The sequence below is a fragment of the Castor canadensis genome, chromosome 12 (assembly GCF_047511655.1).
Source record: "Castor canadensis chromosome 12, mCasCan1.hap1v2, whole genome shotgun sequence".
Classification (NCBI taxonomy): Eukaryota; Metazoa; Chordata; class Mammalia; order Rodentia; family Castoridae; genus Castor; species Castor canadensis.
This window is the reverse complement of record NC_133397.1, coordinates 52868246-52887732: the sequence shown is the minus strand read 5'-3', so window position 1 is coordinate 52887732 and position 19487 is coordinate 52868246. Positions and strand designations below refer to the sequence as shown.

The following is a 19487-nucleotide window of genomic DNA, read 5'->3' as shown; positions in this document are numbered from 1 at the left end:
AGAGAAAAAGTTGAATCATGGAGAAGAGTTAAAAATGAATTAAAGGACTAGAAAAATAGTATTTTAAAATTTACTTTTTAGTACATCTTGCCCTTTTGAACATTAAGTAAGAGAACTTATAAACCCAAATGCACACTATTGCCAAAAATGTGATTTAAAAATCTGAATTTGGGGGCTGGAGGAGTGGCTCAAGTGGTAGAGTGCCTGCCTAGCAAGTGTAAGGCCCAGAATTCAAATACCCAGTGCTGCCAAAAAAAAAAAAACCTGAGTTTGGTAGTTAGATGGGAGTGAGAAGTTCTGGTGTACTGCTGCACAATATAGTGAGTGTAGACAACAATGATGTACTGTTTATTTAAAAAACTAGAAACATATTGAATGTTTTCACCATAAAGAAATGGCAAGGGCTGGAGGAGTGGCTCAAGTGATAGAGTGCCTGCCTGCTCTGCCTAGCAAGCATGAGGCCATGCGTTCAAATCCCAGTACCACCAAAAGAAAAAAAAAGGAAAAGGAAAAGTAAGAAATGACAAATGTCTGAAGAGGTAATTATGTTTAACCTGGTTTAAACATGCATAAGGTTTACATGTATTGAACACTACATGGCATCCTATTAATATGTACAAATTTTGTTTTTATATTAACAGTTAAAAATAAAATAGGAACTTAGAATTCATATATAATTTTGAAAGTCTTATTCTATAAATTAAAAATTCTCTTTAAGAGCGTAACAAGTTCTATAAATAATCTAATTCTAAAAGTGAATTAAGATCTGCAGATGAAAGATTAACATTTTTCAAAATCCTCTTTGCTGGGCAAGGCATGGTGGCATATACCTAAAATCTCAGCTATGTGGGAGGCCAATCCAAGAAAAAAAGTTAGTGAGACTGTAGTTCAAAAAAGCTGGGTGTAGTGGCATATGGCTATAATCCCAACGATACAGAGATGGGATGATTGTAGTCTGAGGCTGGCCCCAGGCAAAAGTGTTACCCTACCTAAAAAATGAACTAAAGGCAGAAAGGGCTAGGAACATGATGCAAGTGGTAGAGCACTTACTCAAGGCCCTGAGTTCAAACCCCTGTACCACCACAATAAATAAATAATAACTAAATAAATAACTAATAGCAAATAACTTTGCTATTAGGCTTCTTCTTTTTTTAAGATTATTTTTTAGAAAAAAAAATGTAAACAAGCTGGTCTTGAATTCTTACTCCTCCTGCCTCAGTCTCCTGAGTGCTGCCATTATACCAACATACCCAGCTAGGCTTTTTTTGTTTTATTTTGTTGAGATGGGGTGCCACTATTTTGCCCAGGCTGGTCTCTGGACTCAAATGATCCTGTTACCTCAGCCTGCTGAGTAGCTAGGATTGTAGATTCATGCTACCATGTTCAGCTTGCTAGTAAGCTTTTAAACTAGCATTTAAGGGATAAAAAACTAGGGCTAGCAGAGTGGCTCAAGAGGTAAGAGCGGAGCCTAGCAAATGCCAGTGAAAATACAGTAAATAAGCAATAAAGGTAGGGAAAAAGGGAAAAAAAAAATGTTCTCCTTTTCCATAGCCTCTAGACTAAAAGATTACAGGGAGAAAAACTGAATTCTCTAGTCCATGTTTAATCTACATGATAATTTCCCTCACCTCTATATGTACAGAATGCTTTTCCCTCATTAAATGCTTTGTGTCCAGGTGCCAGTGGCTCACGCCTATAATCCTAGCTATTCATGATGCAGAGATCAGGAGGATCACAGTTCCAAGCCAGCTGGGGCAAATAGTTCAAGAGACCCTATCTTGAAAAAACTCAGCACAAAAAAGGACTGGTGGAGTAGCTCAAGTGATAGAGCACCTGCTTAGCAAGCATGAGGCCCTGAGTTCAAAATCCCAGCAATGCCAAACAAAAATGCTTTTTGTTCATAAAAGTTGTCAGTGTACACTAAGCACTGTAAATCACTCTATTTAGAGTAATACACAAACAACATTTAACTATCTACAGCAAGACAGATTTTGTATTATATATAAGGATGTTACTAATATAGATCAAATAAAAAGAAAGTAAAAGAAGATGACTGTGGAAGTGACTGGGAAGAAACTGAGCTTTTAATAAAATTGCCAAAGCTAACATTGGAACAACCAAAAGCGAGCTAGACACAGGGGAAAGGCCTCTTACCTGGATAGATGGGTAAGTGCGGTTGTTATCCGTGCTGTGCTCCCCAGGAATGCTGCCTGCTGATCGCCCTTCACATTTGTACCTAAATCGCATTCCCCTCTGCCGAGGTTGTTCAATTATCTCTATATATGGGTTAAACCCTCCTGCAAATTTAAAAAGGGAGGGGGGCAATGAGTTTACAATAGCAATATAATGGATTTTTAACAATTTTGTTTTTTTAAAACAGCAGACTAAAACAAAGATTTTCCTTCCCAACAAGGTTAAAATGTAATTATCCACAATTAGATGAGAAAGACACCTTTTTCCCCACTCAAACTGAGCTTCTATGTAGTGTTAATACAAGTCATTCAAATCATATTGATTGATTAGCACTTTATTGCTTAATGTCTACAGCTAAAATTCTGAGATAATCACTTGGGGGATTATGTACATTATGTACATGTGAGAATAAGCAGAAGGATTTTCTCCAATATTCCCCTAAAGGGTGAAGATAGTATTCAGGAAGTGAGTAAATTATACTCCAAAAGTGAGTAAAATGTACTTAACTGCTTTAATTTTACATTACATTCTTTAGTGGATAAACAGATCATTCATTGAAAGTGAAAATGTGTTTAAATCCTTGCAGAAACATATACAAGTTTGAAACATTAAAGGATTTGTCTGTAGTATACCAACACAAGCCCAGAAGGGACTTTGGGCTAGAAAGAATTTTCAACCAGTCCCATCTAAACTTATTCTAAAATATAAGACATGATGATGCATGCCTGTAATCACAGCTATGTGGGAGACAGAGGTAGGAGGATCCTGGTGCAAGGCCAGCCCAGGCAAAAGCACAAAAGTACATCTAAAACCAAAGCCCTGAGTTCAAACCCTAATACTGCCAAAAAAAAAAAAAAAAAAAGACACAACACAGGAAAAAGAAAGTAATTTTTATAACATATATATAATTCAAAACATACACCCTGAAGATTAACTACTGATACATATAAACACATGAATGATTCTCAAAATTATTCTGAGTGGAAAGACCACAAAAACACACATATTGTATAATTCCATTTATATGAAATTCTAGAATATGTAAACTAATCTATAATGAAAGAATGGAGATCACCAGGTGCCTAAACAGAGGTGTGGGGGATGGGAATGTTTGGGGATATTGGACACTTATAGCAAATTAAACATGCAAAATTTATACATCAATAAAGCTGTCTTTACTCTTCATCACCCAAATAATGGAAATAAAAGTTCAATAATGACAATTGTGCTTACAAGAGAGTTAACAATGAGTTTTTATTCAAGGTGTGTAAAGATATCTTCTATTCCCCCCAAAAAACTTCCTCAATCTGTTTAGTGTTTCTAAATTTCCACTATTATAAATCCATTTCACTAAGTAAGGCTTATTCTGTTGGAATGCAATTTTCAGAAAGGATAACACAATGGGCCTTATTAGTGCAGTATGGGAAAAGGTCTTATTAATCCCACCCTGCTGCTTCTTAATACCATGGAAATGTTATCAAAATCTTAGTCTCCTCCTCTGTAAAATGGTAGCTGATAATAATAATAATAATAATACCTCATAAGGTTGTCATAAGAATTAATAATTATATTTGCTAAATTCTCACCAAGTGTCATACATGTAACAGATACTAACATGGTAACTACTATTATTTCAGATGCTTTGTTGAAAATGATATAATGACACCATCACTATCACAACTGCTACCCTGAGAACCTTACAGAACAGTGAGGCAAACACCACAAATTACTAGACTACAAAACTGAGGAAAGTATTATCAGAATTCTGCAGAAAATGATAAAAGCAAAAGGAGTCAGGAATGTCTAGCTATGTCAGGGAGAAAAGAGATAATGAAGCAATAGAAAAAGGCATTCTAGGAAAGGCATTCGTCTGTGTGTCCATAGAAGGGTTTATTTAAGAGTCACCAATGGAAGTGTGTTCCATTCTTAGACAGGAAAAGTCAGAAGAACCTATAGTGATATGGATTTCATTTTATGTGTGAAAAGGAATCAATATTTTTATGCAAGGAAACCATATGATAAGATTAGCATTCTAGAATAGAATTCTGGTGGCAGTGGACAGATTGAAAAGAGAAAGTGAGATGGTCAGTTTAGAGACCACTGTAATATGGTAGTCCCCCCAAAAGCCATCCCCAGTGGATACCTGAAAATTCAGATAGTACTGAATTCATAGGTACTAATACCTATGAATTAGGCATAATAAGAGACTAACAATAATTAATAAAATAGAATAATTATAACAAAATATTGTAAGGAAAGTTATGTAAAACTTACTGTTTTTAGAAGTTTCCATTTAACATTTTTGCTCTGTGGTTGACCACTAGTAATGAGGAAAGTGAAACTGTGGATAAGTGAGGACCGTCATGTGGGCAATGATGAGGGCATGTCTGAATGAGGGCAGTGGTAATAGGAATGGAAGGATTATTTAAAAGATAAAAGTGACTGCATTTGTTACCTAAACATTAGGTATCAAAAAGAAATTAAAGACTCATTAATGGCTTCTACTTTGGGTTACTGAATAAAATATTATTGTTACCTAATTTTACTCAGCTTGATTCAGACTCCTTGTGTTTGTATATTCAAAAGACAAAGAGCCAGGAAAAAGTTGACTAACCCAATCACATTCATAATACTTGATTACTGAGAGGTATACAGTATATAGATGAGTATTTCACAACTTACATTTTTTTGTATATTTCAGATTCACATTTCAATTTCGAATATTTCAAATCCCTAGATGTTCTTGTAGGGACATTTAACAGTATACATTTTCCCTTCAGTAACTGTTAAAATCAACAGTATTTTTTTAGAGACATCTTAAATAATTTATGTGGTTGAACTGAAGGTCAAATAAATCCCTGCCCACTGCTTTTTAAAAGATGTCTTGGTGGGAAACTGACACAGAATGACATCATTAATGGTAAGTGATTAACTCCTTCAGAGGAGGGGTTTAAAAGTGCTAGGTTCCTTGTCAGTATTCAAAGTGAGCAGTCAAATATCTCATAGGCTACATGACACTTATTTAAACCAAATAGTGCATTTATGAAGTATACAGACAAAAGAACAGAAAAGCAGTTGTTGAAAAGTTTAAATGAAATATTTTTAAAAGATTTTTAAAACAATGAAAATAATATAAACACTAGTTGTCATATATCATGTACTTAAAAATCTTTGAAATTTGTTTTTCCTCTTGCAGAAGCTGTTAAGTGGTTAAAAGTTTAACAACAAAGTAACAGAATTTACAGTAATATTCTACATTCCCCTACCTGGAATTAATGTCCTCCTGTAAATAATCATAGTACTTTTGTTTACAGCAATTATTCCAAGCAACTTCAATTTAGGGAAGATTAACTATTTTGGGTTTTTTGGTTTTTGAGACAGGGTTTCATTATGTAGCCCAGGCTGGCCTTAAACTCATAATCCTCCTGGCCTTAGTCTCCTGAGTGCTGAGATAACAGGCATCCACATCCAGCTTTATTTGTTCTTGAATTAAAGCTACTTGTTCCATTTCTTTGAAAGCAAAATTGTATACTCATCAGTGCCTTGTATGCAGTATGAAGTAAACATCTGTTTAGTGAATGACCAAAAATCTGAAGATTTTTTGGTTTGTATCATTTATTTGAAAATTAAGACTACACAATCAGATCTTCCTTATTAGATTTCACTATGATGGAAAAATATAGTGCTTTGTAGGTACTAGAATTGCTACTTCCTCATATCCATTCATATTCTGCTTTTTTCACTTGTTTGTTAGTGTGGTGAGGGGGTGGGGGATGTAGTTAAACTCAGGGATTTGTGTTTGCTAGACAGGTGCCCTACCCCTTTGAGCCTTGTCTCCAGACCACCATTCATATTCTGATTTCTTAAATCTGTATTTATGATTTTTTAAAAACTTCCTAGCTATATATCATTTAGATCATGTATCAGTGCAATGCATCAGTTATTTCCTTCCTCTGTACTGTTTTGCATTGTCATCTCTCCTGAAGATAAAAAATGTTGAAATGTAGTCATCTATGGAATGGAAGAAAGTAAAACATGTATCAGGGAACTGCAGGAAAAATGAGTACTCTTACCTAAGATTACAAGTCACTACAGTTTTGAAAGCACTGAAATTGCTTTAAAATTGGTTCTAAACAATTTGATTACTGTATTTTTCTTTAACCAATATTGTGCAAAGCTAGGATTGACCCCTATATTTTGAACAGCATTGTAAAATGCTAATACAAACCTGAAGAACATCTGAAACACAGCCAAAATGTCTGCAAAATACATTTATGATTTATTTACGCCTAGGCAAAAAAGAGTGCTATTTTAAAACATGACTATGTAAAAAGATACAAGTTTTAAAATTAAAAAAGAAATTACATTGAAATAAGTTAAAAGTGGATCATCATTGTCAGAAGTAGACACATTCATTAAAATATCACTGCTAGAATCTGGAACTAGCATTAAGTGTATGGTGAAAAAAAATGTTAATTATATGTAGTAATTATAACACCATTTTAAAGTATTTATATGTTTTTTCTCATTTATTCTTGTTTAATCTTCATAAAAACAGAAAGGTGTTATTATTCCATTTACAGATGATAAAAATTAAAGTTAAAAATTATATGAATTTATAAGAAAAAGAAATTATGATGACATTAGTTAATATAATAGCTGGCATTCCAGGGTGGCAAAAAAAAAAAAAAAACCACAAGCATGAAAACAGGTAAGGGACATGTCCTGACCCCACCAGAGACCTAAGAGAAGTAGAACTCAAGAGTCTAGCCCAGACGCTCATTTCTGAAAAAGTCTTGGGCGTGAGTTTAACACTCTCCTGATTAAGAACCACTGCCCTAAAACATTCAGAAGTGAAAAAGACTTGCACTTATCTGGAGAAGCAATCTAAAGTTCAGGTGCAAGTATGTACTGGGTCAATGGATAAAGTAAGCAAAGCAATTCTGGCTAGTTTTGACTCCTTTTTCTCTCCCTCTCAAAAAAGAAAACAAACTTATTCAAATGCAAACATGAGAAAAAGACATTTTGAAAATACCCTTCAAACTACTCTATTTAAAAACTAAATCATTTACTAAATAAATATTTTAAGAATTGTCACTACATTATTTCTTGCAATACAGCATACAAATGACTGTCACAACCAATATGTCAAAACACCAAGTTTAAGAATAGCTGACTAGAGTGACTCTCCTCAAAGAGGTCCTGGGTAACAGATTTTGCCTGGGACCCAAAGGTGCAAATAGTGCTAACAATTACACACCTTTCCAAATACTGTCTCTATTCACTTTGGAAAAAACATAGTAAGAACTATTCTTTTTCTCCAATTCTATCAAAATGTTTTAATACAACCATATGACTTTCAATGGGTCTTAAGAATCCAAGTAACAATTTTCAGCTGATGTATGCAGTCACAAGGTAAATAAAAGATGGAAATGATTTTGGTAATAGAAATTCCACTACTATGGGGGAGGGAAAAAATTAAGATTTGAAAATTGTTTCATCTGGTAGGGTGAAAAAGAAGAGAAATGTTTAAAAACTGTCCTAGATTATGCAGGAATTTAAATTTAAAATACGGGGCAGAGCTGAATAGCTATGAAATCCCCCCTAAAACTTATATATGCTAATAAAAATGTTAAATTAAAAAAAAAAACAGGAGGCCCAGATATGAATTTCAAATAAACATTTTTAGTATAAATATATCCTCTGCATTTGAGTGATGTACCTATAAATACAATTGTGTAGAGAATATAAATGGAAGAAGGCTGGAAAATGAAATTCTGAATCCCTTAAATTGTACTTGAGAAAGACACTAACATAATGCAGATGTTTCTAATTAAGATTCACTCTGTAACTTCCCTTAGTCATTTCGTTCACTTTATTCTCTTTATTATATATCGCTCTAATTTTTTTACTACTGATATCTTTTTCATATGTTGCATTTCTGAAACAACATTCATGTTTGTAGTCTTTTACTCTAAAAAGAAAAAAGAAATCATTTGCTTGAGCTATCTATTCCTAACTTCCAGCTCTATTGTTAAAGAGTAAGCTGCCCTACACTTACCTCCATTTTTACCCTTACTAGTTCTCATGCAAGTCATACCACAAAGACCTGATGAGTAGCATGGTTTACAAGTCTCTCCATATACTTCCTATTATGCGACACAGAAGAATCATACTAAAGAAAAGTGTGAATAAAAATTATCTAAATTCTAAAGCATTCTGCTAAAGACAGTACTAATTATTAGCTATGTGTTACACAAAGTCATTCTGCTCTCTTTACTGAAATGACATAAAATATCTAACATAAAATATCTAACTTTCAGACACAAAATATCTAACTTTACTTAAATAGAAAAGAATCATAATTGTACAAGAATGATGACTGTCTAACTATGCATACCTTTAATGGGTTTGGGAACATTTTTTACTTTGACTATTCTAATCAATGTCACAACACTAGAATCAAAATGTTTAATTAAAAAAGGGCAATGAAAAGTAGCTTAATAACTGATCCATGAAATCCTAAATAATTAATCTAATTTACATTAGATTAATCTAATTTACATTACATTTGAACATAATTTAGACTCTTCATATAAAGTCCCAGCTACTCATAGCACTTATATTAAGTTTGCTTATGAGATTATGATTTGTCACTTTTACATTTATAGGTACCACCTATTCAACTACACATCCCTATTTACATATAACATAAGGTGGGAAATGAACAAATGGTCTTAAATACCTGGCAGTCAATAAAAATACTTTTTGAGGTTTCAATACTATCTTACTACAAACAGATGCTAAACTAGACAATGACAAACTAATTAAGCAAATTTCTCTGACACTGTTAAATTACTGTTTCAAAATAGGATGGGAATTTATAATTTGTTTAGTGAATCTTTTTTTTCTCTGTAAGGTCTTTATAACTGATTAAGGAAGACATAACCAGACTTCTTTAAACATTTTTTTATCTAGTATTTTCAATTAACCAAATTAAAATTTAAACAATTTGCTATATTTTAAGTAGTCCCATTTAATGTAACTTTTGAGAAAAGACCAAAAACAAACAGATAATCACCCCACAACTTCCAAATCTTTATAACTTTCCATTCCTTTGCATTTTTTCCCTTCAATTTAGGGAATAACTTCCTTCCCTTTTTTTCTTCCCCTCCACATCCCTACTGGAGATTGAACCCAGGGCCTTGTTCTTGCTAGACAAGGGATCTACCACTTGAGCTTATGCCCCCAGTCTTATAGCAATACAACATACAGTGTAAAGTTCAAATTTTATCATGCTTTAAAATCATGTGGTACTTACAGTACTCTATATAGAAATGATTGTTCCTCTTTTGAAAAAACATTTTGTATTACATTCATGTAGTATATTAATAACGTCTGGTTAAATAGCTGACCTTTTTTTACTTACAATGCCTGCCACACTTATATGACTTTCATACAAAATCTCCTCTGATAACTAATAAATTAAAACCAAATATTTGAAGTCACCTTCCTACTATTCATCTAAAGATGAGTTGAATACATGAATTTACAATACTATCTGAAAGTTTGGGGTCATTTAAGTGGGTAAAGAGAAAGTTGAAATATTTTCAACTACACTTGTATTCTCACATGAAAACCACAGACAAACTGAAATCAAATGTCATGTGAAACACCCCAATTTCCTTTTCAACCTACAGCAGTAGCTGTGGCATTTTTCTTCTCAGTCCTTTAGAGTCTGCAGCTTTCTACTTCCTCTTCTCTACTAAACATCAGCCTCCCATCAGGGTCACTGAAGGAGGCATTTGGGCAGATGCGGGTCAAGCACACCCAAGCCCCCTCTTCAGTCTCGGGGTACAGCCTTAAAGTGTCCTTCCAAACCTTCAGCGCCTTTGCCCATGCCGCTGTCCCCCCACACACCGCCAAAAGCCTGGTACTGATCCAACTTGATCCTAGTCTCCCAGATCTACCCGCTTCAGATGACAGGCAGCCTACACCACGGCTGTCTACACTAGGCTCCCTCCCTTGCCATGTGAGCTGTTTCTTATACACTGGCTTCCCTGCTGAGTGAGAGCCACGCATATATTAAGGCAAATAAATATTTACATGAAGTGATCAAGTTGCTTGCATTCCTACCCATTTTTTTTAAAAAAAACTTGCCTTTCCCCCTTATTGCTAACGATGGGGGGAGGGGATTCCACATCTCTACTCGGAGAACTAGAAAAGCGTGCGCTTCAGTTTTCGCAGTGAAAATTACCAGTGTCCACTGAAAACTTGTTAGGATGTCGCCGAGGGCACCACTGCGGCGCCACGTCCGGGACCAGGGTCGGCGCGAGAGCGATCGATCACCATTGGGACCATTAATCTTAAAACGGAAGAGAGCCGGCCTGAGAGCGATCGATCACCATTGGGACCATTAATCTTAAAACGGAAGAGAGCCGGCCTGAGCGGGAAGGCTCCTTCGTTTTGTTCTAAAAATATAAAACCGCGTTTCAATCCAATCCCACCTTTAGGTACGAGAACACTCCGTCCTTCCTTATTTCGATTATTTCCCTAATCTTAAAATCAAGTCATTGGGAAGTTCTAAGATTCCGGCTATTACCATGGGATCAGATTACAGAGCGCGGCTTTGATTTCGCACGCAAACCCAGAAACAGGTAACTTTAAAAAAAAAAAAAAAAAAGCCTGACAATTTGTCAGACGAAGCGATTTTAAAGCTAGAATGTACTCCATCCAAATCGAAGCCCCGAAACCCAGAGCAGCCAGACCTCTCTCCCTCTTCTCCCCGAGCTTTCCTGGGGTCCCCCGTTCCCCGCGCCGGGGACACTCACCGGAGGCCATGGCTCCGCTCTTCGCGCCGCGCCGCCGGCAGCTGCAAGCGCCTGGCCCCAGGCCGCCTGCTCGTCAGCGGTCAATCGTCAAGTCAATCAATCAGTCAGCAGGCCGCCCAACCTCTGCCGCCGGGACTCCCAATGCCCCTGAACACCCCAGGCCTCCTCCTCCTTCCCGTCCTCCTCTGTGTTTGCGGCTCACACCTTCCCACCCCCTGAATTCTCGCGCTCGGGTCACGGGCGTCGCCCGTCCAGGGGGCGGAGCTGACTGCCTGGCGGAAAGGGGATTTCCCGCGGCTGACGCTAGACCCTCGCGGCCGCCTACCCCGAAGGCGGGGAGTGGGGGGAGGGGGGTGGAGCTGCGCGCGCGCCCGCGCTGAACAGTAGCCCGCGCCCCGCCTCTGCTCCGCCCCCGCGCGCTCCACGTGCCCGCGCGCCCCCCTTGCCCGTGCCCGTGCCCGCGCCTCCGGCGCTACTGCGTGAGGAAGGTTCAAGGGAGTTGTGTAGTGGCGGCGGCACGAGAATGCTGAGAACGCCAGGAGCCGTGAGGTGACGGCCCCGCGCGTGAGAAGGCCGCGGGCTCCTGAGAAATCCCCCTCCTCCGGTTGTTCTTCGGAGCGTGGCTTAAAGTTCAGGAGCGGTGGGAGGGTGCGGTAATGTCGAGAGGGCCGGCCGGCCGCTCGGGAGCACCTGGAGGCGGGCGGGGCTGGCCTCCGGGCTGGGAGGGGAGCAGAGAGGACGGCCCGGGGTTTTCGATAGGTGGTTCCCCCTCTTCCCGATTTCGCACATGCAAATCTGCGCCCCCGCTCCGGCGCGCGTTGGAGCGCGGGCGTCCCGGTGCGCCCTCGAAGGGAAGTGCGGAAGCGGCTGTAGCCAGCGTTCGTCTGTCGTTCGCGAATTTGCGTACGGGGACCCCCGCAGTCCGATTTTTCCCTCTTTGTATCTGCATGGCGAGGGCTCGGTTAACCTTACGTATTTTGTCTACTAAAACGTTTAACTCACATCTACACTGCACGTTCGTTGCTTCGTTAAGCAGCGTAAGTGGACACTGTCCCTAGATTTGTCAGATAGTCACTAGGAAAGGGGGAATGGAACGAACACAGTGCATTAAAAGATCCAATTTTATTTCTTTTAGCAAGCACCTGTTTGCTTGATCTCTGGTGTATTATTATCTGCATTGTATAGATGAGTTGATGGGGGTTTAGAGAAGTTAAGTAACTTGTCTATACTTCAGGATGCTGGTAAAAGGAAAGGCACAGTTTAAAACTAGGGTTGCCTGGCTCCAAAGCTTCTGCCTTGCCCTTTACTGTAAGTATGGAGGGAGACAGACAGACAATACCAGCCTACAACTCCCTGAAACTGGCGGACCCACTTGAGGAAAGAATCAAAGTCTCCCAATCTCAAAATATCCTCTCCGGAAAAGGTACAAAGTAAAAAAAGAATGTATCAGTTTTATTGTTGGGTAAGCATTAAATCACTGTGGTGCACATCATAGACAATCCACTAAAAAGCTTGCAAAGACACACACACACAAAAAGCCACCTTAGCTCAGGCCTCTGATTCCAGCCCTCCTAAGGCTAAGGCAGGAGGAATGAGTTGGAAGCCAACCTGCCCTACAAAACCAACAAACAAGCAAAAAACCCAAGCACCTCATATGGCCAGGTAATACAATCTATTTCCTACATGTTAATTGTCTTTAGCCAAAGGAAAGGTAATAAGAAGTTTGTATATTGGAGCCAGGAGCCTAGGCTTAATTCTCACAAAGATTTGTCATGGCTTATGAGGGAGAGGGGGTAGATCCATTACCTGTAATGATAGGCAGCTTGTTGTGTTTAGTTTTATGGAGATGAATCCCCCATTATTTTTCTGCAAGGACGTATAGTCTTTGATTATATTCATTCAACAAATACCTACTTTGTGCCAGATGCCCTTTTAGATTAAGGTAGATACACTAGCTTAACAAAATAAAAATCTCTGTCTTGAAACAGTCATGTCTTACATGAGAGACATCAAGCATGCTAGCTAATAAGGTAATTTTATTTATTTCTGAGACAGAAGGCTTCTGAATAGCCCAGGCTGGCCTGAAACTTGAAGCCTCCTGCCTCATCCTCCTGAGTACTGGGATTACAGACACATGCCACTATGCCTGGACCTCATTTAAAATACTATTACTACATTTTTTGTTAATTTATTGCTACAAAGAAAAAGTGATGGGGGTAGAAAGTGACTGAGAGAAAGGGATGTTCTTAGGAAATGCCATCCGAGTGAGTTCTAAGTGATAGAAAGAGGCATCCACAGGAAGAGAAAAGGAAAGAACATTTCAGTCAGAGGAACAGCACACACCAAGTCTTTGAGATAGGAAAGAGCTTTTTTGAGGGACTAAGGGAAGACCAGTAGGACTATAGTAAACTTGAATGAGGTTGAAGAGGTAAGCAAGAGCCAGATCATGAAGGGCGTGTAGGCCATGGTATGAAAGATGGATTTTGTTTTAGGTGCACATGAAACACTATTGGAAAAATGTAAGCACATAGTTGATATATGAGTACATTTTGAGATGTTTGTTCTGGCTGATGTGTTAAACTGTTAGTATATGCTAACTAGGGGCAAAAGTAAAAGCAGTGCTGTTAGGAGGCTGTTGCAGTAGTCTGTGAGAAATAAAAGTGCTTTGGACTAGTGTTTTAGCAGAGGAGATGGCAAAAAAAGAGGTCAGATTTAGTGAGATATTTTGGTGACAGGGTCACCTTGACATCTTGAAAAAGATGAGAATACAGAAATAACCTTGAATTTGCCAAAGTAGATGTGATTTATCTGGGCATGGTGGTACATGACTGTAATCCCAGTACCAGGGAGGCTGAGGCAGGAGGATCATAAATTTGAGACCAGCCCATGCTACATAGAGAGATCCTATCTCGAAAAAGAAAATAAAAAAGTGGGGGGGGGGGGAGGCTGGTGGAGTGATTCAAGTGGTAGAGTGCCTGGTTAGCAAGGGTGAGGCCCTGAGTTCAAAGACCAGTACTGCAAAAAAAAAAGAAAAAGTGGACCTTTATACCAACTATGCCATTAAAATGGTGGGATGAAAGCTGAATTGGAACAAGAGGTTGAGAAGAAACTGATGGAAATACGTTTATAAAAAACTTTTTAGGGGCACCCTCTGTTGGGACCCCCCCCCCAACTCTGGGCACTCTACTCTCCTGCCTTAGACTTTTCTATCTCAATAAACTCTCCCGCTTTACACTTTAAAAAAAAAACTTTTTAGAGAGTGGTAAAGGAAACAGAAATGGGACAATAGCTGAGGAGGATGTGGATTTATATTTCATTAAAGGCTATCACAACAGGTTAACTCACAGTCCAGTGGCAGTTGGATGGCTCTCCACTAGGAGTGACTAAGATGCCTTCCACATTGTAGCACCAATATGTAACACCTTTAAGGCTGCCTTGCAAAAGCAAAGAGAGTACAGAATCACAAATGAGAGCTTTGTGTGGTCCATGCCTAAAAGTAGAAGTCATTACTTCTGGACACAGCCTGCTCTTCACAGGGCCTCTACAGGGAGGATGAGAAATATAATTTGTTCCCAGGAAAAAGAGACAAAAAAGGTGTCAAAATTCCAGCACTCAGGAAGCTGAAACAGGAAGATCATAAGTTCGAGTCCAGCGTGGGCTACATAGCGAGAATCTGTCTCAAATTAAAAACAAAAACAGATATCAGTGAGCACTAGCAGTTTTTGGCACAGAAGTTTTATTTCCAGAAGGTGATATCAAGTATGTTTATGTAAAGATGGGACTAACTTGGCTGTGAAGGAGAAATTGGTGATGATGGAGAGAAGGACGGTAAATACACGAGTGAGGAAGGGAGAAAGGCAGAGTTCCAGAGTATAAGGGGTTAAATTGGTCATAGACTGAAATAGGAATACTTTTGTTGTAACAAGAAAGGAAGCAGAGTGTATGCAGTGAACCTGGTGGACTTCATGGTATGAAGATGAGGTGAGTATGATCAGTTAAGTTGCTTTCTTTTTTCTTTTTCTTTTCCTTTTTTTTTTTTTTTTTAAGTAAGTATGACCTAAAGTTCAGCTGAGAATAGAGGACAAAGAGGGAATGAAAGATTGAAGAAAGAGGAGAAACTGAAGACAGGATCTGAAAGCGGAACGTTTTAGGTTTCCCTAGCTGTACTGAATGCCCATTTGAAATTTATAGTCACAAATATAATGTCAGACTAGTAAACATAGTATTTCTAATAGGGTTTTAGCTCCGGGATATAGTGGGCAATACTATCCTGAAAAGAAAAAAGATAAAGGGCTAGGAAAATTTAAAATGAGAGCAGTTGGGAAAGATGCATACCTCTCAACCCACATTCACTCCCTGAGTGCGTTCACCCACTCTCATATTTTACCTGTGGTCCCAGGATCACATTTAGCCCAAATTTTTCCCAGCCTTTTTTATTTTGACTGCCATTGTCCTCAGTCAAGTCTTGATCCTATCTCATCTGAACTACTGGAATGATGTCCTAAGTATTGCATCTATATATACTTTTGTCCCCTTTAAAAAACCATTCAAATATATTGCTACTTCAGTCATCTGTCTGAGTGCACATCAGGCCACCCATACTTGTGCTTAAAAACCATTAATTGCTCTCAGTAACCTTGGATCCAAACTCTTGGCTAAGTTTTTTTTTTTTTTTTTTGTGCGACTGGGGTTTGAACTCAAGGCTTTGTGCTTACAAAGCAGACACTCTACTGTTTGAGCCACATCTCTTCATAACATTGGAATAGGCAAAGAGTTCTTGAACATTACACCAAAAAAACACTATCATAGAAAAGATAGATAAATTGTGCTTAAGTATTGTACAAAACGCCCCTAAGATAATGCAAAGGCAAGGCACATATTGGGGAGGATATTTGTAGTACATGTCTGACTAAGAACTCTGTGGCATCCATGGAGATAGTCTCAGATTTCCTTTCTAGAAAGGATTTGACTCAGCTTTCAAGCCAAAGCCACATGTTTCCTTGGAGCAGAGTGGGGGTTCAAGGACTCACTGTCTCCAGCCAGCACAGGACCTCTCAATGTGCAGTGTTTGTGTCAGAGCTTCCCAATGGACTGGTTAAGACATTAAAGATGCACCCCAGTCTGATTTTGTTTCTACTGAATTCTAATTTCATCCTGCTTTCTTCTTGTAGGTGTTAGACTGCATCTTAACCTTTGCTCTGCCTATTCTTTATTTATTTATGTTTTTGAGATAGGGTCTCACTGTGTACCCCCGGCTTGCCTCAAACTAATAATCTTCATATCTCTGTCTCCAGAATGCTTGGTTACAGGTATGTGCCACTACATCTGGATCCCCTTTATCGTTCATAGATTTTTACCCCCAACAAATCTCTTACACTGCTAATCTCGCATTGGCATCTGCTTCCCAGAGGACCTAACTGGTATACTTATATCCAGAATATATCAAGAATGTCTACAAATGAATAAGTAAAAAAAAAATAGAAAAGGAGACAATCCAATTATAAAACAAAAAACAGTCAAAAGACAAGCTGGTGCTCTACAAAGGGGCATAGCCAAATAAATGATAAGTATTTAGAAAGGTGTCAGCATCACTAGTTATCAGGCAAATGTATCTAAAATCACAATGAGATATTGCTATACTTCCATCAAGATGGCTAAAATTAAAAGGACTAAAATAGCAAGAGTTGATAAAAATGTGGAGCAAATAGAGTTTTCTTAACTTTTTGTGAGTATAATTGGGGACAGTTCTGGAAAACTGGCACTATTTAATAAAGCTAAAATATACTGTGACCCAGCATACTACTCTTAGGTATATATCCAACAGAGATAACTGCTTGTATCCACCAAAAGATGGTCAAGAATGTTTAAGACATCATAGACATTGAATTCCAAATTGGAAACAACTCAAATAATTATCAACAGTAGATTGTGTGAATTTATACAATGGCTTTCTCCCCAGTAATGAAGATCAATGTACTATTGCCACAAGAATGTGGCAGTACAGCCAAAAAAAAAAAAAGAACATAGTTTGTTTCTACCAACTCCTAAAACAGGGCCTTGTCTCCCAGACACTATGGGAGGGCAGGAGCCTAATTGTGATAAGCACCAGTATATAAAACCAGATGGCTTAATCACATTGATCAACCCTTACTATATTTTATAAATTTCCCCTTTGCTGTCTGCATGTTCCCCTTCTTTATCGCTCATTCTCCATTTAAAAAGCCCAGGCCTCTGCCAAAATCAAAGTTGAGTTCAGTTTACACTGGGCTCTCTTCCCCTGCTGTGATGGTTGTTACTGAATAGAATCTGTCTTATTGTCTGGCTTTGTCTGTGATGCAGGTTACATACATTTAAAACCTGATTGATGGGGAGGTGGAGATTGTGAGGACCTTGGTTCAAGGCCAGCCTGAGCAAAAAGTTAGTGTGAGGTTCCCACTAGCTGGGAGTGGTGTTTCATGCCTATATTCCCAGTTACGAGGGAAGCATAGGTAGAAGGATTGTGGCCTTATGCTAAAAAAAATGCCAGATCCCATCTGAAAAATAACTGAAAAAAAAAAAAAAACTTGGAGGATTGGCTCAAGTGGTAGAACTCTTCATGAGCAAGCATGAGGCCTTGAGTTCAAACCCCAGTGTCACCAAAAAATAAAAAACTTAATTGAGCCCTATTATTGTATAATATATATACAACACTTTGCTGTATGTATATACATTTTTAATTGAGGTATACCTCAATTTTAAAAAAAGTTTTAGGGGCTGGAGTCATGACTCAAGTGGTAGAGCACCTACCTAGCAAAAATAAATAACAGAAAAATAAAAAGTTTAGATTTTTGAATACTTTTCCCTACCAGGGTCACACACCTTGAAGCTCTCACCTCAACCAGCTCCCCACCTACCTCCTCCCCACCTCCTAACACAATTTTTCTCTTGGTCCATGCCTACTCATCCTTTAAGACTCACAGGAAACTGGTACAGATTGCTCGGGCTAGGCAGGCTGTCCCTTCTCTGTGCAGCATAATATCCAGCACAGAATCACAGGAAGCTCATCATGTACCTGGCTTGCTCACTTCACTAAATGACTAACACCCTTGAGAGCAGGAACTCGAGTGCTCTCAACAGCTGGCATGTAGTGGATACTCAATATTAGTTGAATCAATTAAACTGACAAGAGATCAATACCTTTGTTCCTCAGGGCTGGTTGGGGTGTCAGATGTCCTACCATGGCTGGTCTTCAGCATCTGCTATATTGTATATCTTGCATTTAGATGGCTCTCGTGAGCCTATGGGGAACTATAACGTGATTTTATTCTAAAACTTTGTCATAGCTACATCTATTCAGTTTAATGACTTTTTTTTTGTTCTTTCATTAACAAAAACATCTCATGGAGCAATTTTAACTTTCATCCCTCATTCTCACTTTGCTAATCAAATTTGTTACTTTCTTGAAGGATTGTGACTTCTTGATTTCTACATTATTGAAAGTATTTATATGTCTAAGGAATGTTCATTAGTAATGAGCAGTAGTTCTGTACTGTGTCATGTCAGCACCCACTGTGCTGATTATGTGTGCACATAGCCTTTTCTCACGTGAAGTGAAATTCTTAATCCACCTTATATGTATTTTCAAATAAATCAGATAATGCTTTAAGAAGAAATATAAAGATAAAGCAGTTTAAACTTCTTTTTTGGTGGTATTGGGTTTTGAATTCAGAGCCTCATATTTGCTAGACAGGCACTGTACCACTAGAGCCACGAACTCAGTCCCAAGAAAGCAATTTATAAAAATAACACTGACTTCTCTATGTAAATGCCCGGGCATGACTACATTAAAAGACATAATGAAGTTGTCAGATGTTTATATTTACAGATAGAATAACTGTGATGTAATTGGAGCTTGAAACTAGTGAGTTGTATTGGTGAGCTGTCAGAGTTGTGATTTTCCTTACAATAAACATTTTTAATACAAATATTTCCATGATTTATGCTGTTATTTGCATTCCTGGGAGATCCAGTGTATATTAAACCCTCACACAAAAATGTATCTGTTTATCTGTAAAAAGGTTGTTATGTTCCAGACTTAAACCATTATGCTTACTTGGTTTGGAATGATGAGATACTGGAAAGCCACAAGGATAGGGTCAGTTCTTGCTGTGCTGGACCATCCTTTGCAGGGCATTTGGTATCCCTCACTCCTCCAGCTATAAATTCCAGTGATAACCCCAAATCACTGTGAAAACCAACACTTTGATCACAGATTTCCTCAATGGTTTGAAACTGGTTCTTAAATTTCTTGGTCATAAGAATCACTTTGGGAGCTGGTTGGGAATGTAGATTCCTTGGCCCAGACTCAGAAATTCTTGAATCAGTAGGTAGGGAAGTGGCCCTAGAATCTACATTTTTTGTGTTTTGAATCCCCTAGGAGTTCTTTTCCTCAGAACTCACCTTGACAGGCTTTTCTTTAGGCTA

The 19487-nt window shown here is 38.3% G+C and overlaps 1 protein-coding gene across 2 annotated transcripts in view; it reads right to left on the bottom strand.

The window, feature by feature from the left end:
- Rel (REL proto-oncogene, NF-kB subunit) overlaps nucleotides 1–11350 on the bottom strand; it is a 35680-nt gene extending 24330 nt beyond the window's left edge. The window contains exons 1-2 of one of the 2 annotated variants that reach the window (XM_020185101.2): nucleotides 11025–11350; nucleotides 2155–2297 (exon numbers count right to left, since the gene is read on the bottom strand). In XM_020185101.2, the coding sequence (XP_020040690.1) occupies nucleotides 2155–2297; nucleotides 11025–11034 (153 nt within the window). In that variant the 5' untranslated portion in view covers nucleotides 11035–11350. Of the gene's footprint in view, nucleotides 1–2154; nucleotides 2298–11024 lie in introns of those variants that run through there. The other variant, XM_074049795.1, reaches the window with a different exon arrangement.
- Between the last annotated feature and the right edge of the window lie 8137 nt (nucleotides 11351–19487).